Source organism: Chrysochloris asiatica, unplaced genomic scaffold (genome assembly GCF_000296735.1).
Source record: "Chrysochloris asiatica unplaced genomic scaffold, ChrAsi1.0 scaffold00022, whole genome shotgun sequence".
NCBI lineage: Eukaryota > Metazoa > Chordata > Mammalia > Afrosoricida > Chrysochloridae > Chrysochloris > Chrysochloris asiatica.
Window position 1 is genome coordinate 23903763 of NW_006408540.1, and position 27720 is coordinate 23931482.

The window sequence follows — 27720 nt, forward strand, 5'->3', positions numbered from 1 at the left end:
TATTTCAAAATATGTATCAATGCATACAAAGGAAGGAAAAACTAAGAACAAAGAAAAGAAACATTAGTTATTAAATTATAAGAGATCATTCCATTAATGACAGAACATGGGTATAGAGTTGCACACGTGAAAAGAATGTAAGGGTTTTGTTTTCAATATTATTCCTCTCTCTTAAGTTGCACAGTAAGAAAATAACATAAACGTTTATACAGATAACTCTCCTTCACTGAACTCTACATTTTTAAAATGTACCAGTCCTTAGTCTTAAAAATTTTGTTTTATAAACTATCAGAGAATTTACTCAATGTTCTGTCTTATACTATCTACCAATATAAACGGCCAACCAAAGACTGATTTCTATGATAACGAATATAACTAATTATAAGTATAAAAGTAAAAGATGATTTATAAATGCGTAAGATTAGAATGCGAAATGAAGACAGTTAAAACCAAAATCAAACTACAGCAATAGAAAACAGTCAATATAAAATATCAAGAAAAACTTAAGAATGAAGAAATTTATATTAAAAAAACACAAAACTACATGGAAGACATGATGATTCAGAATCTGATTTACCTTTAAGAAAATGCAAAAGAAGACTTGTCAATGCGACAAGCCAATCTTCTCACTTCTCTCAAGGCTAAAGATAATAAAAGGACTTAAGTGTCAAGAGTCGATATGCTTTGTATAATAAAGATCCAAGATGTCTCTAGAGTATAAAACTTGTGGAGACCAAGATAACTAATTCCTCAGATTATACAACTATTTACTTACCACCACACTGGACACTTTACCCCAACACAGCCCAACAGAACTATCTCAGATAATGAAACTATGTGCACTGTCCAATGTGGCAGCCACATGCAACTACTGAGCACTTGAAATGTGACTAGTGCCACTGAAGAACTAAATTTTAAAACCTTGCTGCTGCTGCGTGCTGTCAAGTCAGTTTCAACTCATAGCAACCCTGTAAAGAGTTTCCGAGGCTATAAATCTTTACAGGAGGAGAAAGCCTCATCTTTCTCCCACTGAGTGGCTTGGTGGATCTGAACTGTTAACCTTGCAGTTAGCAGTCCAATGTGTAACCCACTATGTTGCCAGGATTCCTTTTTAAATCTTGTTATTGAGTGGCAGCGAAGACCACAGCGGTAGAACCAGTAGTCAATCTGTGTGCAGCTCTAAACTGGGAAGATGCTAATTAAAGTGAAGATACTGACAGGATAGGAGATTGAAATTGACATTGAACTCACAGACAAGGTGGAGTGAAATCAAGGAGTGTGTGGAGGAGAAAGGGGGAAATCCCGCACAGCAACAGCGACTCATCTACAGTGGCAAACAGATGAATGACGAGAAGACAGCTGCTGATTACAAGACCCTAGGCAGTTCAGTCCTCCACCTGATGTTGGCTCTGAGAGAAGGAGGAGGTGGGTTTGGCAGTGATGGAACCTTCTTCCACTATACCTCCTTACCCTGTCACTCATATTGAGGCATCATATATCCTCTCATTCTCTAGGACCCCAGAGCCACTGTCCCTTCCCCTGGATGTTCAGTTTTGTGTGTCTACTAGTGGGAGACTTTGAGGACCCCAGGATGCAGTGTTCCTGGCCCAAAGGGCCCTTGTTGGCTACTGGATTTTAGTTTAAGGTCCTATATGCTCCTCTTTCTTATGGCTATGTCCCTGGTTGTCAATAAAACACATTTCCTGGCCAAAAAAATCTTGTTATTGCTGTTAAGTGCTGTAGAGTCAGCTGTGACTCACAGCAACCCTGTGTGGCTCTCAGATCATTTTAATTTAAATTTATACATGTGGCTGGTAACCAGTATATTGGACAGTGCAGTTCTAACCCCTCTGGTATACACATGAATCTATGAAAGGGTTTCAGAAAGTTCATGGAAGAACAGAATCAAAAGCTAATGGAATTTTTCAGACTTTTTGAAGCCTCCTTGTATATATACTAAAGATGTTTTTTTTTTAAATGGGTGTCTTTAATATATGTTCACATTCATTTCATTATAAAATAATAGCATTTTAAGGATGAATTCCCTTACTTAATAAGTTCAACTTTCTCACTGAAGGTGAATAAGGTCCAATGAATGTTTGATCAAAAAAAAAGTACTTTACCAGCTCCATCTGAATCTTCTACCATTGGATTTATTTCTACCATGGTTGCATCATATTTCAGAAAAAGGTTGTAAAGCTTGACCATGTTGTCTGCTGCAGAATCCAGAACATTTTGTGGAAATCCCATCTTCTGTGCAAGCTGAAAGCAATTTATCTTTTTATTATACACATTTTGTGTATGTCTAATCAACATGAAATTACTTTAAATTAAAAAAAAAAAAAAACTTAATTATGTAAGCAATAAGCACTAATCACTGAGCAGCAGCTACTACTACGCTGCTCCTTGGAAACCCTATACAGGGTCGCTATGGGTCGGAATCGACTTGACGGCACCTAACAACAACAACAACTATTCATTCATAAAGGAGCTCTGGTAGCGTAACGGTTACAAATTAGGCTGCTAATCTCAAAATCAGCAGTTCAAAACTACCAGTGGTTCCGTGGGAGAAAGATGAGGCTTTCTGCTCCCGCAAAGATTCACAGCCTCAGAAGCCCTATACAGGGTCACTATGAGTCAAAACCAACTCCACAGCACATCACCACCACCACCACCACCACTATTAGTAGGTTGGGAGCGCAATGGCTCCACACGATAAGGACTAAATTGCAAACCACAAGGTCTGCAGTTTGAGTACACGAGCCACTGCATGGGAGAAAGATGAGGCTTTCTGCTTACTTAAAGATTTAAAACCTCAGAACCCCTAGACAGGTTCCCTATGAGTTGGAACTGACTCGACTGCACTTCACAACAATTATTAATAAGTTAAATAAAACTTTATATTCAAAATCTTCACAAGGTAAGTATTATGCCCATTTTATAGAAATGAAAGAGATTCAGAGAGGTCCAGCAGTTTGCCACTCGCCTAGGTCCCGATTCCACAGCTGAAACTGGAGGTAATATTTAGCATTGAGAAGCTATCCATAGCCCTCATCAGGTTCTTAAAGAGTCCATAAACTCCAAAGGAAATCAAACCTCTGATCTATTATAAAGATATATAAGACTGTGTCCCTACCAAGAAATTTCCTGAGTCATAAAAAATTAATATGGCAAGATGAGTGCAACCATATGAAAAGTGTAATTACCAGGAAAGTCTCAGAAACACATTTTTTCCCTGAAGGAGTGATATCTGAGACATCAGGAGTTTTAATGTAAAGAAAGAAGTGAGCATTCCAACAAAAGGCATGCAATGGCACCGAGACATGAAGGATAAAGTGCGCTAAGGTAACAAGTAGCTTAACAATGTAGTGAATAGAGGAAAGGAGAAGAAAGGAAAGCTAGAGAAGGGAAGAGCAAAACTGGACTAGCTAGCATGTGTCTTTATGATTTCACGTTAGTAATTTCAGTTGGTTTGTAATCTTTCTAAATCAGCGATTCTCAATGCTGTCTGCAGAGTAGAATCACCTGGAGAGCTTTCAGAACTACCAAGACTGAAACCCTACCCTGAGAAGATTCTGGGCATAGAAAGCCCCCGAAGTGATTTCAGCAGGGACAACTCCTTCAAGGACAGGACAGGGATACCTGTTAACGAGTGACGACAGAGGTCTAAGAAAGAGACAAGAAGGGCCTGAACAGGCAGTGGTGGCAGCAAAGGAAGAGAGCACACAGGCAGGGGGCACAAGACTACATCCCTGACCTTGGAAGTACTTTTGCAGTACTTCCTCCCATGATCAGCACTGCTGAGCTTCTATACTCCACATATAATTATTAACTGCATAGCCTGACTGCCACCTGGCATAAATAGCACACTGAGATAACTGTTCCATCCAAGTCCAACCATGCCCACTGCCAGTGAGCCAGTGCTGACTCAGAGCTGCCCTGTACATGGTTTCTGAGCCATATAGCCTTATAGAAGCAGAAAGCCTCATCTGTCTCCAAAGAGCAGCTGGTGTGCTCAAACTGCCAGTGTCATTACACTGTCTATATGTTCTACCTCCAAGATAATCATTATATAGGGAATTCAAAAAGTTAGTGGAAAAATTCCCTGTTACCTTTTAATTCCATTTTTCCTCAAACTTTTTTTGAAGCCCATTATATTACATTTTTGGCCTCTCTTAAAAGTTCCACTCCATACAATTTGCAGGAAATAGAGGGGGCACAGGTGCATGTGAAATGCCATCCTGGGGAGGAAAACAGCAAAATCCAGACTGAGAAATGATACAGAATAATCACCCAGCTTTTTCAGCAAATAAATTTGAAAGAGAAAGCATGGAGAGACCAAGAGAGGAGGAACACATAGAATACTGAAAGACTGAAGAGACACAATAACCCATCGTAATGAGTGCGCTATCCATGGATCCTGGTACAAACTAAAACTGAAGGTCATTTGAGACAATTAGAAAAATAGAACGACTGAGTAAATGATAATTTTAAGGAATTATTATAAATTTTACTAGGTGCTTTAAGGTACTGTGACTATTTTTAAAGAATGAAATATTTATGGGGGATTTGAAGAAAAATATTTATTTAAAAAAATACTGAAACAAGATATTCTTATTCAGATTTCAAATAAGACACTAGCCTTCTATTTGCATCTTGAAATTCTTAAAATTTCAAAAGAAAAATTTTGGCAATCATTTCACTTGTACAGAGTTAATTTTTTTAAGTGTTATAATTCTCCAATCATAAGCTAGAAAGTTTTCAGATGATAACATACCCTGAGAGCTTGCTCCTTTTTGATGCCTTCCACGATATCAACAGGCTCCTTCACTATGGCCTCAGGACTCTCAGCAGCAACATCTTCAATGTTGACACCACCTTGAGAACTTCCTATTAGTACAGGACCCTAGCAGATGGAAAAAAGCCAAAGTAGCTTGATTTTATTCTGGACCAGTCAATGCAATTTGAAAGCCTCCTCCATGTGTATACTATCAGACTTATGTGTCTAGTATTGCCCACCCCTATTCTAAAAGTTCCTTGAAAATTTATCTTTGTATAACTGTTCAAATAAAACAAAGGAAAAGAAATAAAAAGAGGAAGAAATGGCTTATCTTGAAGGGAAAGGGATTAAAAACACCCATGAAAATTAATACTAAATAAATGCTTATATGTATATAAGCATATATACATACAGACATACAATGAACATACTATTCTCATACCCAGTAAAAAGTATGGCTTTCATTTAAAAAAAAAAATCAAGAAACTAATTTCTTTTTTTATCCCAGCATCTAGTATTTAGTAACAAAATCATCTCAAGAAAAGTTTAAACGAATATTATTTCATTTATTACTGTTTGGAGAACAAAATAGTTCTTCAAATCCTTAAAATACCGCAATAGCCCAAGGGGGGAAAAAAGTCTATCACTTTTTAAAAAGCTAACACATTCAAACCAAACCAAACCCACTACCATCAAATCGATGCTGATTCTGAGAAACCCTGTATAGGGTTTCCAAGGCTGTACATCATTATGGGAGCAGAAAACCTCATCTGTCTCCCACAGAGCACGTGTTATGTTTAGGACCAGGGATCCTTAACTGTTGCATAACCCAAAACCACTGCCATCAAATTGGTTCCGGCTCACAGTGACCCTGTAAAGGGGTTCCAAGGCTGTAAATCTTTATAGAAGAAAGCCTCATCTTTCTCCCACGAAGCCCACTAAACCACCGGGACTCCTTTAACAGTTACATGGGGGACAGAGAGAAAAGGGGAATTTTAAAAGTGCCTGCCTCCAAAGAGCAAAAATGGAGAGGCTAACAAACAAAAACAAGTGCTGGATGGAAATTTACATTTTCTATAGGCCTTTTTTTTTTTTTGGTACAATGTTGATTAAAATTCAATACACCAAAAAAATTGTTTTTTGAATACAAGAATTCACTTTGCCTTCTAAGACTAAAGGAGAGTACACTACCTGAGTAAGAAAATGTTGGAAATTAGTCTAATTTTAAGTTCCTCTACAAATTTCCAATGATAGAATATTATTCATGCTCTTCCTAGTAATTCATATTTATAAGTTTTTACAAAGATCTAAGGAATAGGAAAAAATACAGGGTTAGGAATAGTGTGTTCAACTACTGCCATACTACTGAGGTAGAATACATATAAATTAAATCTATAGATAATCACAAACCAGCAGCAGACACCAACAAACAATTCAAGTACTTAAACATTTCCTTTAAGTCACTTTTGTTTTGATTTTATAACTACTGATGACTGGCTGGATGACTGTGGGTCATCAAGTCAGTTCCTACTTACAGTGGCCCCGAAAGAGTTTCCCAGGCTGTGAATCTTCACAGGAGCTGAAAGCCTCACCTTTCTCCCTCGGAGCACCTGGTGTACTCAAACTGCTGGCCTTGCAATGAGCAGCCCAAAGTGAACCCACTACGCTACCAGGGTTCACTCTATCTACTGATAAGAGCAATGAAAAGAAGGAAGAGAGAATTTTAATTCAGTCTATAATACGGTTTCATTTTTAGTTTAAATAACTTCGTTTTTTTATTGTTTGAACAGGGATCTAGCTATCTATCTACAGGGACACCCTAAAAAGTTGGCTAACCCCCAAAAAGTAACACCAACCTACTCCACATTGATGTAATATGTTAAAATCAAGTAATACTCTACTGCTTTGGCCAAAGGGTTTTACTAGTATATTATTTTGTCTGAATTTCTACAACTACATATTATTTTGCAATTAAGAAAAATGTTTTTCTCTTAATGAGATTCAAATAGTTCTCTGTGTTCGCTGAGTTGGAATGGACTCGATGTCACTTAACAACAGTAGCATGTACTGCAATCAAGATGAGCTACTCTGATTCATAAAGCTACTACGGCTTCTTGTTGGGTGAAAAAAAGATGAGCTACTCTGGATACACAAGGAGCTCTGGTAGTACGTTGGTTACAAGTCAGGCTGCTAATCCCATGGTCAGCAGTTCAAAACTACCAGTGGTTCCGCGGGAGAAAGATGAGGCTTTCCGTTCCTGTAAAGATTTGTAGGCTTGGAAACCCTATGCAGGGTTGCTAAGATCCTGAACCAACGCCACAGCACATCACCACCACTACGATTCTGGATGCACAACATTATATGAGCCACATGTTTGCTCAGGACTATAACCACACAACTATAATTCAAAATAAAAACTTAATAACTAAAATGTAACATATGCTGTTATCTAATGTCAACTAAAAGGAAAGAAATGTAATAAAAAAATGTTTAAAACTTTTATTTCTACAAGCATAAGTAGACAGTTATTGTCAGATATTTCTAAAATAACTTGCAAAACTAAATTCTGCTCTAAATTCCTATAGAGAACTTAGGCAAAGACATCACTTAAGAAAAAAAAAAAAAAAAAAAAAAAGAATAAAATAATGTTTCCATCTTCTATTTTGTGTAGGTTTTTACTACCATCTAGTGGCACTATAGGATAAGCACTGGACTACTAACCCACCAGTTGCAACTCAGAAACCCTATACAGAGTCACTACGAGTAGGAACTTAGCAACAACAATAACAGTGTTATTCCTTAAGAAATAATTTCTTAGAAAAATTAAAATTTGCAATAGACACTTTTACCCAAACATTACTACAAAACTATAGGAAAATCACAATACAGAAAATTGCTATTTTTTTTAAAAAAAGCTGTTCTATGTAAGACAGCTATTTTCATGACCCTAAAAATTTCTGTTGCCCTAAATTGGAGGCCTGTGTGGCACTGTAGGATAAACATTGGGCTGCTAAATGCAAGGTAAGTGGTTTGAGCCCACCAGTCCCTCCCCTCCGTGGAAGAAGATGAGGCTTTCTGCTCCCGCAAAAATTTACAGCCTCGGAAACACTTGGAACTGAGTCAACAGCATTTAACAACAACAACATCAAATCTTTCCTGTTGTTGTTAAGTGCTGTCCAGTAGACCCTGTATAGCATTTCTGAGGAGTGGCTGGCTGGTGGGTTTGAACCACCAACCTTGTGGCTAGAAGTTCAGCCAGTGCTTATGGTACAGTGTCACACCACACCAGGACTCCCTTACATCCTTCCAAATACATATCCAATTTACATCACAAGAAAAGCTGGAAATGGATATCATCTTGAACTGATAACTAATGATCTGAAAAAGGCAGAGAATGACATGAAAACCCTGAAAAACCAAAACCAGTGCCATCAAATCAATTCTGACTCGTAGCAACAACCCCATAGGATTTCTGAGGCTGTAAATCTGTACAGGAGCAGAGACTCATCTTTCTCCCTCTCAGTGGCTAATGGCTTTGAACCTTTTGGTTAGCAGTCCTAAACAGCACCACCAGGGCTTATAATGACATAACAAGATTACCACTGCTCTTTCCAAGCACCAGATCTATGACTGAATTCTCTGTCCCTGATTCCTTATGTTCTGTGCCAGCATTTTCAGTTCCACACAGAAAAGACAGCAGACTTAGTGTTATGTTCCTTAAAAGACATACTGTTTGTTACTGAGTTCAACCCTTCAACTTACCAAGTACCAATGACCTAGTGACACAAACCCCACATCATAAAAAGTACCCAAACCACTGCCATCAACTGGACTCCGACTCATAGCTACCCTGTAGGACAAACTAGAACCCGTAAGGTTTCCATGGCCATAAATCTTCACGAAAGCAGACTGTCACACCTTTTTCTACAGAGGAACAGCTGATGGGTTCAAACCACCCAGCTTTCAGTCAACAGCATGCACTTAACCACTGTGTCACCAGGCCTCCTATAAACAAGTACCAGGAGGTTCAAAAGAAAAATAACAAGCAATGGATACACATTCCCTTAGAGACTTTCTCCTTGGCTAGAATACTTTACTGAGCTAGAAATTATTTTTCCAGGGTTGGAACCTAGTCATAAAGCAGAAATGATTCTAGCTGTTCTTAGTGAATGAACAATTTGAAAATCACACACAACTTATTTAAGCAGAATTTTGCCAATAGTTTTCTTTCTCATGTTATATATCAAACTTTACGGCATTTGTTAAGTGCTACAGAGTTTCCAAGGAGCAGCTTGGTGGGTTTGAATAGATGATCTTGCAGTTCAAACTGACCTTTTGGTCCAGTGCTTATCCTACAAATGCTATACCAGAACTCCATTTTACAGCATTAGTCATGCTGATTTTTAAAATGATGTTAAGTATTGTGCTCTATCTTTCCCATGTAAACAGCAACAGTAATCAACTACTTGACAGTGGAAGTAGCACATTCATACTAAATGTATCAGGTCCACCATTACTTACTTGAAATGACCTTTCCATTGTTATTGCAAAGTAGTATTCTCTCCTGGGATATCTTCGCTCACAGACCAGTACTTGGTTGCATATTCTGCCCTTTTTTCCAGTTTGCTTGGTAAACAACTTTTTCCCAATCATTTGTGAAGAAACAGCCTTTGCTTCTTCAGGACTAAAATAAGAAAAAGAATTCAAACTCTCCTTCCAATTGGGGAAAAAACAAGGAATCCAAATAATAACCAGTATCTTATCCAATACTTAAATCTCAGTATTTTCATCAATTCAGTAAAAAAGAGAAAGGTATCTTATGTTTTTTTCTTAAAAAAAATATGACTTACGAGAAAACTATCTTCACTCCTCCTTTGAGGCCACTTTCAAATGTCCCTTTTCCTCTACCACCAGCTAAAACCTGTGCTTTTATCACAACATCTTTTGAACCTAGAAGAAATAGATTTCTATTAGATATGAAGCATTGAGCAGCATGCAAGACACAGTATTTTGTCCATCTGCATATATGTTAAGAGGTGTTTTTGTTTCACTTTTTATTGTGAACTGGGTGAAGGTTTGCAGAGCAAGCATCAGTTGTACACTTGACAATTCATACACATTTTGTTTCATCACAATGACTACAATCCCCTCAGTGTTAACATCACTATTCTACTCTCCGGGTTTAGGGTTTCTATTCCTCTTTCATTCCCAACCCTTCTCAATTGTCTCTTCCTGTGAATGCTGCCCTTTTGATCTTGAATGGTTGACTACACCACGGTGCACAAACCTCACTAGTGTTGTTCTCTACCCTCCCCATCCCACCCCCATATACCTATCTACTGCTTGGCAGAAAATTGAGACACGGGGTTAAGTTCAGCTCCAGACTTGAAGGATGTCTAAGGGCCAACCAATGAACCTGGTCTTTTTGATGATTTTGAGTTCCATTCCATATTTTTCTTCTACTCTATCCAAACCCAAAACCAAATCACTACTACAGAGTTGATTCCAACTCACATCAATCCTATATAGCTTCCCGAGGGTGTAAATCTTCACAAGAACAGAAAGCCGACTTTGCAGTTAGGAGCTTCTAATAGGATCCCCGTTGTTCAGAGCAGTTGGTAGTGGTAGCTGGCGCCATCTAATTCTTTAGGTCTCAGGGTCATGGAGACTGATGTTCATGCATATGGTCCATTAGTCCAATGGACAATTTTTTCCATGGATCTTTGATTTTTAAGAGGTATTTTTAAATACAATAAAGTCTCATTTATCCACAACATCCAAAAATGAGGTATTTTAAGTGTGTAGATTTTTCTGGCAGATTAGAATACTCACCATCTAGTAATCTACAACTTTTAAAAAAAATTAGCTCCTCATATTAAACTGTTTTTTTAAAGAATATTAAAAATAACCTTTTCTAGGTACCTTAAGTCTCTATTACTTTGCTATTGTTGTTATTAAGTGTTGTTGAGTCAGTTCCAACTCACAGCAACCTTTTACAGGGTTTCTTGGAACCACCGACCTTACTGTTAGCAGTACAGTGCTTATCCTACAGTGCCACATCAGGACTCCACTCTATTACTTTGTTGTTATTGTTGTTGTTAAGTGTCATCAAGTCGATTCTGACTCATAGCAATCCTGTCTAGAGTTTCCAAGGAGCACCTGGTAGACCTGAACCATTGATCTTGCTGTTCAAAGAGACCTTGTAGTCCAGGTATTATAAAAAATTGAGACTCAAATGTCTTCCTAACATTTTCACCCCCTTCTAGATACAAATTTTCTAAGAATATGAATTATAAGTGCTACTGGGAATAGAAAATTACAATAATTTGGGAGAAAATTCTGATATTACCTCTTATCTAAATTACCCGTGTCCTCAGCAGACCAGTCTCAAAGCAGCAGCCAAAGTGAAAGTGAGCACATCACTCCATAACTGCAAACCTGCACCAAATGACCACTTCATTCAGAGGAAAAGCCAGGATCTTCCAACGGCCTGCAATCATCCCAAAACACTTCCCCTTTCATCACACTCCACACGCCACTCCAACACACGGGCTCCTCACCGGGCCTTGGCTGAGTTCTCAGGCTCCCCTGCCTAGAATCCTTTTCTACTAGGTGTCCATTTGGAAAAGACCCTCACCTGCTTCAAGTTTTCTCAAATATCAATGGGCTTAGACTGCAGACCAATCAATCCCTTTTCTCTGTTCTACTTTTTCCCATCAATTTATCCTCTTCTAACATATCATTTCCTCACATTCACTATTCATTATATTCCTATAATATAATCCTATAATCCTTGGGTTCATGTTTCCAAGTTTCTATGAGTTCTTAGGACATATTTTGCTAAATGTTGATACATTTAAAAATAGAATTCTTCTAAATCTAGACTTTCCACTGCTGTTGAGTAAAAACTCAGAACTGAAAAGACTGAGCTCCCACTCCCACACCTAGAGCTGATTAGGAGAAGCACCTTGTCCAGACACGGTAGGCCTATCTCAATTTGCCAGTCGTCACTGTCTCCAAGTGCAACAACTAACAGACGATGGAGGCTAGAGAACATTTAGGGCTTTCTTTCATAAAAGCAACAGTATATTCTTAATGAGAAAACAACAAGTAATCTCAAGTACTATGGCAAATTAGATAGTTCATGCCTTACCTAAAAGGAAGCAGCCCCCTGTTAGTTTCTGCTTACAAAATTTTGATCTGCAACTCCACACTGAAATCCTTTTCCACTACTTTAGAAATATGCATATATATCCAAAGGTAACTGTAATCCACACAGTACAAATGTAGTATTAATATGGTTAATATTTAACCCAGTGCTTTACTAGGTTAAAGTCAATCGATGGTCCAATTCATTAAACTGAGAACACTGTGTTATCATTAGGTGCCACCGAGCTGACTCATAGCGAACTCAAGTTAAGAGAGTGGAACTGTCCCCCAAGGGTAATTTCTAGCCTGTCCATCTTCACAGTAACAGATCACCAGGTACTTCTCCTGTACAGCTGCTGGGTATATCCAAGCACTCAACCACTGTACTAGCAGCAGAGTGTTTACTGTTGTGCCACCTGAGCTCCTTGGGAACTTACCATGTGGTCAAGTACCAACGAGGCGGTTCTGACTCACAGAGACCCTGTCTAAGGTTTCCGAGGCTGTAAATCTTTGCAGGAGCAGAAAAAGCTTCATCTTTTGCCTATGAAGAAGCTGGTAGGTTTGAACCGCCAACTTCGCAGCTCACAGTCCAGTGTTTGTCCTACAGAGCCACCCGGTCTCTAGGATCTTAATATACTGGCCTATTACAGAAGATCAAGGAAGCTCTATTTTTCAAAACCGTTTTACAAGACTGAGGCTCTTCCCCAACCATGTCAATTTCCTTTCTTTAGGAATATAATAAACTCTTTTAGGTCTTTCCAAAAATGCCCTCCACAAGTCAAGCAAAGCAAAATAGGGAGCAGCTGAGGACTCTAGATTTATGTAAAGAGAGGGACTGAGAGTTGGCGGCCAGGAGGCCGACTTGCAGAATGTGCCCTTTGGTGGTGTAAACTATTATATACACCTGAGTGTTTAAAAAAATTTTTTTCAAAAGAACTAAAATGAATAGAGAGAAATACTGTTAACTGATGGTACATGGAGGGGATTATAATCATTGTAATGAAACAAGGTGTATGATTTGCTGGATGTAAAACTGATGATCTGCCCTGTAAACTTTTACTCAATTCACAATAAAAACATTTAAAAAAAAGCAAAATGATCATGATAATAATAACAATAACATACCATCAATAACTATCAAGAAGCAGATAAAGCCTAGAAGATCACTGATTGTAGCAAATGCTTTGTTAATTCCATTCAATCATTCACTGGTCCTGCTACATATCAGATACTGTATAGTAGCTATAGATATGACAAGCCCACATAGAACTTATAACCTCATTTGGGCCTTTGTTTTAGACACAAGGTCTTGATATACAAGACATACTGTCTTGATCCCAAGCAGTATTTAAAATATATTCACTCTATGTCCCTCCTACATTTAATAAATATTTGAAAGAAGAAAGCCAAGACAAAGTATTATTGTTCTCTATTTAGGAGTCTCTTTCCTGGCTGACATTCACTAATCAGCACCATTTGCATATATTTATCCAACTAGAGTTGTTGTTAAGTACCATCAAGTCAGTTTTGACTCGCAGAGACTCAGTATAGGGTTTCCGTATAAAGAGCAGCTGGTGAGTTTGAACCGCCAGCCTTAACAGTCCAAACTGACCTTAAGATCCCGTGCTTATCCTATGGTGCCACACTAAGACGCCATTCAACGTCTACCTTAATTGCACTAAAATCCAAAGTACATTTCTCCAAACTTGTGAGAAATTCTACTAACCACCTTACAGAAATTCTCTCTCTCATTTAGGAACTGTAAGACAGTAATGTGCTCTCAGAAAAGACCCCAAAATATAACAATTTTGTTTCTCTGTGTTTACCAATCATCTCTTTCGTGAATCATTCTAAAATCCTCCCCATTATCATGAAGGTCACCAGATGTCATTTTGTGGACTCTTTTATGCTTTCCATGTTTGTAAAAATATTGGATTTCTATTTTTTCTAACTATACTTCCATTTCTAACCTCAATTATTCACAAGTAAAATTTGCCTCCAGAATAGAACTTCCCAATTTTTTTTGACATCAATGACACACACACACAAATGATAGAATCTGTCTGGAAGAGGAGGGAAAACAGGGTTATTGCAGAGGCTAGTCAACCAGTTGTAGGGCTCAATGGCCCTAGGCTCCATGCTACCTCAGTCGCTCCTGGTACCTAGTGCAAGGGAAAAGGCACACCTGTAATCCATTTGTGCTACAATATATTGGTTGTTGAACAGAGTCCTAGAGAAGTTTTTAAAGTAATGGAAATAAACATTTTGTGAATTTTGATGCTATTAAATGCCGGTATGGGTTTCCAAGGAGCAGCTGGTGGATTTGAACTGCTGACATTGTAGTACACCAGGACTTTCTACAATAACTCAAAAAGTTAAAATCACCAGAGGCTAATCAAACCTCAGCACTGAAAATTGCCAGCTAGATGGCTTCTGTTGTTATTAAGTGCCATCATGTTGGTTTTGACTCATAACAACCCTGTATGAGGTTTCCAAGGCTGCAAATCTTTACAGAAGCAGAAAGTCTCATCTTTCTCCTGCAGAGCAGCTGGTGGATTTCAACAACTGACCTTACGGTTGCCAGTCCAGCGCTTACCCTACAGCACCACACCAAGGCTCTCATTATAATGAGGTCCTCTAAATGTGGTGCTGTAGGATAAGCGCTGGACTGCTAACCGCAAGGTCAGTGGTTCATACCCACCAAGCACTCCTAGGAAACTCTGCACAAGGTCACTATGAGATGGAACTGACTTGACGTCATTAACAACAACAACAACAACAAATACAGGCATGGAAAAAAAATAGTACTCTCAGCATTATGACAAAGGGAAAAATAGTAATAACAATAACAAAAAAGCATCAATTCAAGAGATTCAAGTACCAAAATAAAATAATATCAATTATGTAATTTTAAAAGATATTGTATTTCACAGCTTCACAATGAAATGTCAATCCTCTTAACAGAAGCAAATAGGCTGTATACATCCATTTTATATGGATTTTTACAATAAAAATGCACTTAAAAAAAATAGTATAGTATATATCAGACACCAAATTTAAGTTAGTTGCAAACTAAAGTTAAATATGAGGGAGCTTCAAAAAGTCAGTGGAACTCAAAGATAATGAAAATTTTTCCATGAAATTTTTGAAGAGCCAATAATCTTTGGAGAGCCATAAACACAAATGACAAAGGCAGGAATAATTACACAGATGAAAGGTTTACAAAGGTCCAGAAAGCTTGTGTAAATGATGCGCCCTCAGTGGCTTACATTGCCACTTCAGTTTCTGTACCAGCCCTTTCACTATTTCTCAGCCTAGAGAGTGCATCCTTATACAACACTGCATTGCTTCTCCAGGACCACACATGAAAGATATGAAAAAGTAAAATGGCCTCAAATTTGTCACTCAGGAAAAAGTAGGGAAGGATGAGGAAACCTTATACTTTCTCAATTACACTTCAAACTCTTCCTTCCTATTTTGCTGCGTCATACTTAAAAGTTAATTTGAAGGTCACAAAAGACTGAACTCTCAAGGAAGTTGCTACTAAATAGCAGCCTTTGTGATAAATAACGCAGAGTATGATCATTAGTGTTCTTTCAACCTTAACACTGAAGAGCCTCTAATTTTTCATGTTTTAAAGGTAAAACTTGTACCATGCACAAGTTCAAACCACTTAGCCACCATTAATTAAAATTTCACAGAAATTAATATGAACTATTCCAAGGCTTTTGCTGACTTAAAAGAAATCAGTTACAATATGAATAAAAACATTTTTTCCTGATTAGTAGCGAAATAATTGCAAATGAAAAAAAACCCCACAAAATCACACTTCTAATTCACAGCATCAGGGTCACTGCATTCAAAAGCTGTTTCCAGAGATGTGTGAACTCCTGAGCCCATGGGCATTGACCTATCCTTGGAGCTAGGGCTGAGAATGAAGTAGCCAGCTGATCTGAAGTGCAAGGAGGTGTGTGTGAACTCCCAAACTTGCTGCTAGTACCCATTTGACCTAACTTGGATGGCTAGCTGATCAGAACTCAACCAGATGAAGATAAAGACATCTGATATTGTGAACAAGAGCAAATTGCTACAATTCAATGAACTAAACTTTTACTGATGGATGCAATTGCTCAAAATTCAAACCAGAATGGAAGGAAGGATTCTTCATAACATGGAACAAGCTTGTTTCCTCAGTCAATTTGTTGTTATTAAGTGCTGCTGAGTCAGGTCTGGCCCATAGTGACCCTATATAGGGTTTCCAAAGAGCGGCTGGTGAGTTTGAACCACTGAGCTTACGGTTCGAACCAACTTTGAAGTTAACCCACAGCGTCACACCAGTACTCCACTTCCTCAGTCGATTGTTGTTGTTGTTAAGTGCCATCGAGTCGGTTCCGACCCATAGCAACCCTGTACAGGGTTTCCGAGGGTGTAAATCTTTACGGGAGTAGAAAGCCTCATCTTTCTCCCGCGGAGCAGCTGGTAGTTTCGAACCGCTAACCTTAAGGTTCGCAGCCTCGGTCGATAGGGATGGGCAATTTAGACATTGGTTATCAAAAATGGCAGGGGGCTATTAAGGCATGAAGTGGATGGTTAAGAAGCTTTCATGAGTGTGCTTAGTTTCAGAATGGAGGTGGGGAGGGGTGGAGTAAGGTAGAATCCTCACTATATAGTTTCCCTCTTTTTCACAATGATCTGGTGAAAGGGGATGGTGAATGATGGTGATAGGATTTTAAGATTCAATTGTGAGAAACTGTTATCAGGATTAATTGCAATTGTCACAACTGTAGTTATTAGAAGATGTGTAACTAAAAGGGAGGAGTAGTTAACTTTCATTTCAGGAACAATCGCAGGACCATCAAGAAGAGCATGAGTAGAGCGTGAGATCCCTACCTAGAAAAGTGGCGACAGAAGAGGTGGTGGCATGGAGAGACAGAGCTGTTCCGGGCTCTGGGCCAAGGACTAATAAGTAAGGCTGTGTGCCTGTGGGCAGGAAGCTGGCTTGTGGAATGTGTCCTTTGGACATTTAAATGAATATACATTTTTTGTTTTGTATGTGTCCATCAAATATTTTTGCTTTGTTCATTTGTGAAAATATAAGATGTAAAAAAGGCATGGAGAAGAAGTAGGTTAACTTGTTGCAGGGAGGAGGTTGTAATTATTGAGCTGAAACACAGTGTATAATTTATTGAATGTAAAGTTGATGATCTCTTGTCTGTAAATTTTCACTCAATTTATAATAAAAAGTTAAAGAAATAGAAAAAGCATAGCTAATAATACATAAGAATTTTCATAACTTGTACATGTATTCATTTTTTACAGAAATACCTATTCTAGAAACAAATAAATACATACTAGGATGAAATTTTTTGTTTTACTTTAAATATCTTTTAAATTGCTAGTTCTTTCTTGAAAAACTAAAAGCTAAGTTTTCACTAAAGTACATTTGAAACCATATTAATCAAACATGCATACAAGTGATTAATTGTACTAATTTATTTAACTGTGCTAAATTAATTAAGGAGCTCTGATAGCGTAGTGGTTACACAATTCAGGCTGCTAACCTCAGGGACAGCAGTTCGAAACTACCAGCTGTTCCGTGGGAGAAAGATGAGGCTTTTTGCTCCCGTAAAGATTTACAGCCTCGGAAACCCTGTACAGGGTCGCTATGAGTCGGAACCGACTCCACGGTACATAACAACAACAATTAATTATGCAACATTTGGTTTAAAATACTGCTGAAAAGAAAATGAGGATATTATACTGCCTCACTACTATCTTGTATTAAGTCCTTAAAAAGAAACTGAAGTATATTTTCTAAAGAATTGATTTTCAAAATTAAGATATTAATATAATGCAAATAAATGAGATTAAAATACCTGTCTAATAAAATGACCTACAAATAAACAGGAGAAGCTACTTAATTCATTTAAAAAATATTACTATTTATAGATGGCCTAAGTGTCAGACACTCTTCTAAGACTTGGAGCTATATGAGTAAACAGAGAGAGAAAATCGGTTTGCCTGAGTCTAGTGTTCCTTTTTTTCCCACCTTTTGGACCCATATACAAAGTAAGACTGAGGAAATCTGCTTTCATAGCTTCCATTTTCTCCTTTTAGACCCGTATTTATCGGGTCATTAAAAACCCAGAGGAGAGCTGCCTCATGGGGTTTCCAAGGCTGCCCTCTTCATGACAGTAGACTGCTCAGCTTTCTAGTTGGAGGAGGTATGGTGTCTTTGAACCACCAACCTATCAAGTCAGCACTGCACACTGTCATTAAAAAGGGGGTGAATATTAGACCTCTATTTATAACCATACAAACTGCTAAGATTTTCTTCATCATTTCCCTGAGTAGACACTACAGTCATCATACTTTTAGGCTACAAAGCAGTAAATCAAATTTTCTTCCCCGTAATTCTTACTCCAATGTAAAACACGACTTCAGCTTTTTAATACCAAGATAAATAACTTTTGAGTTAACTAACCTCTATCTCATAGTAATTTTAGAATTTCAACAGTCACAGGGTTTTACCTTCTCTTTTTAGTAAATAAAATGTATTCTGAAAAAATAAAACATGAAAATTATCATGAAACTGCAGTAAAGTTCATTTCTTATAAAGTTCCCATGTCAAGGTAGCACAAATTTTTTTTTTAATTGAGTACCTAGTTTTTTGGCAATTGCAAAAGCTTCATCTGGTGATTTTGCCACTTGTCCTTTGGGAACAGAGATACCGGCTTCCTGCAACAACTCCATGCTCAGGTATTCATGTAGTGCCAGATTCCTTTGCTGCTGCTGCTGTACTTGGAGCCCATGGTTGTTTAACAATCCAGAGCTTCCCAGAACCTAGGGAAATTGGAGACAGTTAATCTTGTTAAAAGTCCCGTCTCAAAATACTTTGTTTATATACAGTACAAGGCTCTTCAAAACTGTAACAAAACATATCAAATCATCAAAATACAATAGTCAGAGTTCATGATTACAACATAAATCTAAAGGCTATACTACCAGTTAAGCATCCATCTCTAGTCATTATTCTTCATTTGAATTTTACTATGCTATCTCCATGGGAGCCCTGGTGGTACAGTGGTTAAATATTTGTCTGCTAACCCAAAGATCAGTGGCTCAAATGCACCAGCAGTTCCACAGGAGAAAGATGTGACAGTCAATTCCATAAAGAGGACAGCCTCGGAAACCCTAAAGGCCAGTTCTCCACTGTCCTATAGGGTCTCAATGAATCAACTCATCAGCAAGGGGTAAGAGGGGTCGTTTGAGTTACCAGCAATCAGCTGAATGCCTTCTTGGAGCCTCATTGTCAAAAGCTACGCCCCTTTTCCACTGGCAGCATGTATTCAGTCACTGGTTGATGGGGAGTAGGTGAGGCAGCTGAAGTAACTCCAACTCCTGATAACCTCATCTGTGTTAGAGCTGAATGAGTTCTACAGGGTTCTCACTGACTGAAATTCTGGAAGTAGATCATGCCCAGCTATGACCACCAACTGCTCTGAAAGTGATCACATTAGAAGGTCATGGATAAGGTAGGAGAACAATGTCAAACAAAACTCATAATCATAAAAAAGACCAGGCTTACTGGTCGGTCAGACAGAGACTGGCGGAACATCTGAGACTGTGGTCCTTAGTCACCATTTAGGTCTGGAACTGAACTCAGGCCTACAGTTCCATTTTATAGATACACATATAAGGGGAACAATAACACTAGTGAGGTCCATAAACCTTAGAATGATCAACCATTTGAGATCAAACAGGCAGCGTTCTGGTAGCGTAGTGGTTACGAGTCGGGCTGCTAATCTCCCGGTCAGCAGTTTGAAACTACCAGCTGTTCCGCGGGAGAAAGATGAGGCTTTCTGCTCCTGTAAAGATTGACAGCCTCGGAAACCCTGTACAGGGTCGCTATGAGTCGGAACTCACTCCACGGCACATAACAACACCACCACCCAAGGACACAGTTCAGAGGGCTGGGAAAGAAGTGGGATAAGTGATATCACAATGTGGGGACTGCAATTAATGACATGAAGCAAAATGTTATGAATTGTTGAATGTAAATCTGATTACATGCTCTGTAAACCACACAGTTATCAATAAAAAAAGATTTTAAACATAATGTTGAGTAAAAGAAATCTGACACAAGAATACATGTTATATAACCCCATTTCATATATTTCAAAACAATCCAACTGAACATATGTTGATAGAAGTCAGAATTAGTGCTAATCTTCTATGGAAAAGGAGGATAGAGATTAGATAGATAGATAGATAGATAGATAGATAGATAGATAGATAGATAGATAGATAGATAGAGATATGGGGTGCGGGGCTGACAATGTTCTCCATCTCGATCTGGCTGGAGCTACACACGTGTATACAGGTGTAATCTAAGGATCCACTTGAGTACACTGTCAAACCCCACAGCAACCAAGTAGACTCCAGCTCACAGCAACCCTAGAGAACAGAGAACTGCTCCTTACGGTTTCTGAGGCTGTAAATCTTTACTCAAGTTAACTGTCCCATCATTCTCCTACAGAGTGGCTGGTGGATTCAAACTGACAACCTATTGGTGAGCAGCCCAATGCTTTACCCACTTAGCCACCCAGGCGCCAGTGAGTACACATTATATAAATTATACTTTAAAATAATAAAATCGGGCAGGGGGAGGGGTATGAAGTATCTCCACCACCCATCTGTCACTTGGTTGTCCTGTGACGTACATGTTGCTATGATGCTGGAAGCTATGCTACCAGCACAGCAAAGACAGCAGGGTCATCCATGGTGAACAGGTCTCAGTGGAGCTTCCAGACTCAGAAAGACCAAGGAGGAGGGCTGATGAACTACAATCTATATGCTGAGCAAATCATCAGAGAAGTTAGTCTATATGAAGAAAAACACAGCATCAAAATTTGAGGAAGATTTAGTAACCATCTACAATATGCAGATGACACAATCTTGCTTGTTGAAAGCAAAGAGGACTTGAAGCACTTGCTGAAGAAGATCAAAGACTACAGCCTTCAGTTTGGATATACCTCAATATAAAGGAAACCAGAATCCTCGGAACTGGGCCAATAAACATGATAAATGGCGAAAATAATAAGGTTGCCAAAGATTTCATTTTACTTGGATCCACAATCAAAGCCCATGGAAATCAAACAACGTACTGCATTGGGCAAATATGCTGCAAAAGTGGTAACTTTTAAGAAACCACTTTGAAGACTAAGATATGTCTGATCCAAGTCATGGTATTTTCAATCACCTCATATGCATGAGAAACTGGACAATGAATGGTGGTGGTGGCTGTGTGCCATGGAGTTGGTTCCGACTCATAGCGACCCTATGCAGGGTTTCCAAGGCTGTAAATCTTTATGGGAGCAGGAAGCCTCCCCTTTCTCCTGTGAAACAGCTGGTAGTTTCGAATGCGGTTCGCAGCCCGATTCATAACCACTACGCTACCAGAGCTCCGTAGCATAGTGGTTACGAATCGGGCTGCGAATCACAAGGTCAGCAGTTCGAAACTACCAGCGGCTCCACGGGAGAAAGAGGAGGCTTTCTGCTCTCATAAAGATTTACAGCCTTGGAAACCCTGTTCAGGGTCACTATGGGTTGGAACCAACTCGGCAGTACTTAACAACAACAACAACCAGAGCACCTTGGACAGTGAATAAGGAAGACCAAAGAGGAATCCATGCCTTTGAATTGTAGTGTTGGCCAAGAATACTGAATATACCATGAACTGCCAAAAGAACAAACAAATCTGTGTTGGAAAAAGTACAGACAGAATGTTCCTTAGAAGTGAGGATCGAGAAACCTCATGTCATATACTTTGGACATGTTATCAGCAGGTATCAGGCCCTGGAGGACATGATGTTTGTGAGAGAGTCGGCCCAAGAGAGGAAGACCCTCATAGAGATGGATCAACACAATGGCTCAAACACAGCAATGTTTGTGAGGATGGCACCAGTGTCTCTTCTGTTTTGCACAGGGTCATTTTGAGTAGGAACCAACTTGATGGTACCTAATAACAACTTACAATAGACACTACTAAGTGCTACTGTTGTTTAAAAAAAAAAACACACACACAGCTGAAAATATCCACTAATAATCATTAGGAGCTCTGGTAGTGTAGTGGTTATGAACTGGGCTGCTAACTACAAGGTCAGCAGTTTGAAACTACCAGCTGTTCCACAGGAGAAAGATGAGGCTTTCTGCTCCCGTAAAGAATTACAGCCTCAGAAACCCTGTACAGGGTCGCTATGAGTCGGACACGGTACACCACCACCCCCAATAATCCTAACATGGAAACCCTGGATTTCTAAGAAGCAGTTGTTGGATCTGAACCATCGATCTTGCAGTTAGCAGTCAAGTGCTTATCCTATAGTGCTACACCAGGATTCCCTGCTAGGTGCTAGGGAGCAAAAATAGACTAAGCCGTTGTTGTTGATGCTGAGCGCGGTTGAGTTGGTTCTGACCCACAGCGACCCTGAATAGGGTTTCCAAGCAGCAGCTGATGAGCTGGAACAGCTGACCTTGCGGCTTTGCAGTCTGGTGCATTAACCCACAGCCCCACATCAGGACTCCTATCTTATAGTGAGTGCTACACCAGGATTCCCTGCTAGGTGCTAAGGGGCAAAAATAGATTAAGACAGACTTGTAAATAAACAATACGTACAAGAGCAATCTTAGACTCAGGCACTAGGTGCCATCTACTTAGCTAGGTGAGTAATCAATAAAGAAAGTCACATTTCTAAAGGATACTTTGGGGACTACTGGAAAAACGAGGGGCCCTGGTGGCACAGTAAGTTAAGCACTGGGCAGCGCACCAAAAGGTTGGTAGGTCTAACCCACTAGCTGCTCTGAGGGAGAAAGATGAGGCAATCTGCTTCAGTAAAGAAGTACAGTCTCAGAAACCCTATGGAGCAGTTCTACTCTATCTTAGAGTCGTTACGAATCGGAGTCAACTGGACAGCAGTAGGTTTGGGGCTTGGCTGGGAAAATCTGAATCTGTATACTGTTGTAGTTGTTAAGTGCTGTCAAGGAGGTTTCCACTTATAGGGGCCATGTATAGGGTTTCCGAGAAGCAGCTGGTGGTTTTGAACCATTAACCTTGGGGTTAGCAGTCCAGTGCTTACCCTACAGCACCACACAAGACTCCAAACTATATATAAGGTATTCATATGATATCAATGTAAGGTTTCCTAAGTATGACAACTGTATTGTGACCATTTGGAAGAGTGTTCTTGTAAAGAGATTAATAATGAAATTATCTTAGGGTGAAGTGTCACAATATCTGGAAATTATTCTCAAATGGTTCAGCAAAAACGACCGAATGTATATTTTATATACATACACATGTGTTCACACACGTTACCACATATACACACATAACTTTTTAAAGAAAAAGCAAATGGGGCAAAATGTTACTTAAGGTGAAGGCAACACTGGTGTAAAATGAGCCTAACAACTTCTATCTAAAAATGATGGAAAAAAAAAAAAAAAATGTTGAGAGAAACCATGACCACAAAACCCTTACAATGTTTCTTTCGAAGCCTGTATTTCCATAGAGTTTGTACTCATGTGGTATTGCTCACAGCTTTGACGACAATTTACAGGCTTTTTGCTATCTGGAACATTTTGATAATCCTTTCATTCTACCACCAGAATACCTTGAAATGCCACATTTGAACTATGTTGATAATATTAACTCCTGAACAATCACGGGAGTCCTCATAAGTCACTATGAGTCAGAATAGACTCAACGGCATTTAACAAGCAACCTAAACTATCCATCTTTCTTGATACTAACAATTAGAAGCTTCCTCCTGCCAAAAGGCCACTTATTTCTAACTAAATCCCCACACCACCACCACCCAACCAAATACACTAGTTTGTTATTGTTGTTGGTAAGTGCCGTCGAGTTGGTTCCAATTCATATCAACTCTGTATAGGGTTTCCAAGGAGCGACTGGTGAATTTGAACCACCGACCTTGCAATTCACACGACCTTGCAGCCCACTACACAAAAGTGGGAAAATTAGTGGGGAGTGTCATCCACAATCACACACACACACACAAATCCCTTAATTATTTAATCTGTTTGCAACCTGAACTATTTTCATCAAAGATATAAGGGAAGAAAGACACAAAGAAATTGAACAAGAATCAGAACCTAAATGTTGAAGAGAATTTGCTAAACTCAGTGTGTGACCAGTTTTCTTCAACTCTGCTGTGGCCTCATCCACAAAAGCAAGAAATTAGACAAAGGTGCTTCCAAACTCTAACACTATATTCTTTTTAATCAATGGGAAATCAGTTTTCATGAAGACAAACCCAATATATTAGGCATGTCCATATGGACAGCCACCACATCTGTCAATTTGTCATACTGTGGTGACTTACATGTGGCTGTAATTCTGGAAGCTATCCCATAGATATTTTAAAAACCAGCAGGGTCAACCACAGTGGACAGGTTTCAGCTGAGCTTCCGGACAAAGACTAGGAAGAAGGAGAGAGACAAGACTACTTGCAAATATTTAATCACTGAAAACCTTATGAATAGCAGTGAAACACTGTTAATGCCTGAGTATTATCAGATATAGCGCCAGAAAATGAGCCCCTCATTTGAAGGCACTCAAAACACAACTGCTTCTTCAAAGTAGAGTTGACCATGATGATATGAATGGAGTAGAGCCTTCAGGACCTTCAACTGCTGACGGGGAACAACTCAAAATGAAAAGAAACAGCCATTAATAATTGGAACATAAAATGTATGAATCTAGGAAAATTGGAAATTGTCAAAAATGAAATGTAATACATAAACATGGATTTCCTAGGTATTAGTGAGCTAAAATGGACTGGTATTGGCTGTTTGAATCTGACAATCACATGGTTTATTATGCCAGGAATAACAAGTTGAAGAGGAATGGTGCCACATTCATCATGGAAAAGAATACATCAAGATCTGTCTTAAAGTGCAAAGCTGTCTGTGACAGGATAATATCCATATGCCTACAAGAAAGACCAGTTCATACCAGTATTATTCAAATATACACACCAATCACTAAAGCCAGTGATGATGAAATATAAGAATTCTATCATCTTTTCCAGTATGCAATTGATGAAACATGTAATCAAGATGTGTTGATAATTACTGGCAACTGGAATGCAAAGGTTGGAAACAAGCAGGAAGGATCACTGGTTGGAAAATTGTAACTTGCAATTAAGATGCATCGATAATTACTGGTGATTGGAATGCAAACCTTGGAAACAAAGATGAAGGATCAGTAGCTGGAAAATATGGCCTTAGTAATAAAAAGAATGCTGAAGATTGCATGATATGATTTTGCAAGACCAATGACTTCATTAAGGAGCTCTGGTAGCATTGTTGTTGTTGCTGTTGTGTGCTGTGGAGTCGGTTCTGACCCATAGCAACCCTGTACAGGGTTTCCGAGGCTGTAAATCTCTACGGGAGCAGAAAGCCTCATCTTTCTCCCACGGAGCCGCTGGTAGTTTCGAACTGCTGACCTTGCTAATGGTTATGAATCAGGCTGCGAACCTTAAGATCAGCAATTCTAAACTACCAGCTGCTCTGCGGGAGAAAGATGAGGCTTTCTGCTTCTGTAAAGATTTACAGCCTCGGAAACCCTGTACAGGGTCGCTATGAGTCGGACACGACTACACTGTACATAACAACATATATATTCCTGGTGTGGCACTGTGGGTTAATGCGTCACACTGCAAAGTCACACAAAGTCAGTGGTTCAAGCTCACCAGTCGCTCCTTGGAAACCCTATACAGGGTTGCTATGGGTCGGAAACGACCCACAGCACTTAACAACAACAAATATATACGTATATAAATCACATCTCATATTAGGAGCAAATTCATAGAAATGATTAATTACCTCTATGCTGAAATTAAACAACTTTGAGCGAGAGAAAAAATTGGGTGGGGAGTCCTGAATCAATTCCCAAATGGCACATCTAAGAAGTTACTCGATACTCAAACTTCAAGCTGTCAACTTTGGGACAAGGAAACCAATTCTTACAATTCAGAAGAAGTGGTAGAACACACCGGCTCTGGAGGCTGACAGTTCTGAAATTAAACTTCAGCTTTGACCTTATGTGGCTCAGCCCAAATTACTTGATCTTTTAGCCACAGTTTCTTTAGCATCCATAAAGGTGTTGATGATTCCTGGGCTGTGGTGTTGGAAATTTTGAGATTACATGTTTGTTGTTGTTATGTGCCGTCCGGTCGGTTCCGACTCATAGCGACCCTATTTGTTGTTGTTATGTGCCGTGGAGTCGGTTCTGACTCATAGCGACCCCGTACAGGGTTTCCAAGGCTGTAAATCTTTACGGAAGCAGAAAGCCTCATCTTTCTCCCGCGGAACAACTGGTAGTTTCGAACTGTTGACCTAGCGATTCACAGCCCGATTCGTAACCACTAAGCTACCAGAGCGACCCTATAGTGCTTAACAAACGAAAAACTGCGTCTAGTTGTTCTGCAGCGCCGTCCCGGAACCGTGGTCTATCCAAAGGGGAAGTGATCCGAAAGATTATTTTCTTACTTCCCCACTTAGTAGACTGGAAAGCCACTCATTACCACTCTTTAAAAAGCACAGCAAGTCACACAACTACTGGAGAAAGGAAAACCATTTCCTAGCTCGCCTAAGAAAAGGCAAGTCAGCAAGCACCGCAGGTGCTCTCCAGTAACTCTCAGGAATGACAGCTCCCAAGGGACTCCAAAGTACATGTGAAGGGCATCTTCCCCTCCCCAAAGAGGGCTCCGAAAGCCTTGGCTCAGGGCGCCGGGCGCGGGAATGGCGGCACGGAGCGACTCCCGGGGCAGAGCTCGGTTCAGAACCCACCCGGGCCCCCGCCGCCGGCTCCAACACTGGGCAGGATCACACGGGTCGCAGGGGCTGCCGGCGGGCAGAGTGCTAGACAGGAGCGGTGCAAACATGGGCCGGCTCGCTCCTCGGCGCCAGCACTCCGGGCAAGTCTCCCGCAGGCCCGGCCGAGCACCTGGGAAATGTCACCGCAAGAGAAGTGACCGCGAACCGGGGCTCGTGTCCCCTCAAACCTTGTCCATAAGCGTCAGCTCTCCCACCTAGCCCTTTCTCCTGCCAGCTCAGGGGAGAGAACAGACTGAGCCGTAATACCTGGGCGGCGGCCCGCAGCGCCGTCCGGGAACCATGGCTCCTAAGGGTGGCGGTAGCCAACTGCCGGCTGTAGAACATGCAGGCCGCCATTTCTGAATCCGACCCCGTCCCCTCTGCGCCGCGCGCTTGCGTAGAGACGCGAGACGCCCGGCCGCACGGAACTCCGGCCACGCCCCAGATACATGACCTTCTTGTCTGGGGCGGGGCCTTTGATTAACTCTACAATTGCCGGACTTTGGGGCAAAGGTAGAAATTACCCAGCTGACTTGAAGCCTGGCCTGTAGGCACAAGACAGACGTTGACCTTTGGAACTGAGTGCCACCGCACTGGCGTCATAGGGAGGGGAGAGGCAGGAGGACCGCACCCAGTGACACTGTCGGATGAGAAGATGACTATCTATAAATTTGTGTGCAGTGTTTCAGCAGAAATTTATAATTTTTCTAAAAATCCGTGTAGTTAGTTATAAGGGCAAAAACATTTTCCATAAAACCAACATAAATGCATATATAAATATGCCCACAAGGTAAAACTCTTTCCTGATTTACTTTTTGAGCTTTCTAATGTGCTCCTGGTGTGGCGCTGTGGGTTAATGCGCCAGACTGCAAAGCCGTTTGAACTGCAGGGTC

At 39.9% G+C, this 27720-nt stretch overlaps 1 protein-coding gene across 1 annotated transcript in view; it reads right to left on the bottom strand.

Annotated features, from left to right (window-relative positions):
- Positions 1 to 27205, bottom strand: part of SUCLA2 (succinate-CoA ligase, ADP-forming, beta subunit) — a 52218-nt gene extending 25013 nt beyond the window's left edge. Inside the window, exons 1-6 of the mRNA XM_006837691.1 lie at positions 27095 to 27205; positions 18592 to 18772; positions 9631 to 9730; positions 9302 to 9464; positions 4778 to 4906; positions 2119 to 2262 (exon numbers count right to left, since the gene is read on the bottom strand). Of these exons, the coding sequence (XP_006837754.1) occupies positions 2119 to 2262; positions 4778 to 4906; positions 9302 to 9464; positions 9631 to 9730; positions 18592 to 18772; positions 27095 to 27184 (807 nt within the window). The 5' untranslated portion in view covers positions 27185 to 27205. The remainder of the gene's footprint in view (positions 1 to 2118; positions 2263 to 4777; positions 4907 to 9301; positions 9465 to 9630; positions 9731 to 18591; positions 18773 to 27094) is intronic.
- Between the last annotated feature and the right edge of the window lie 515 nt (positions 27206 to 27720).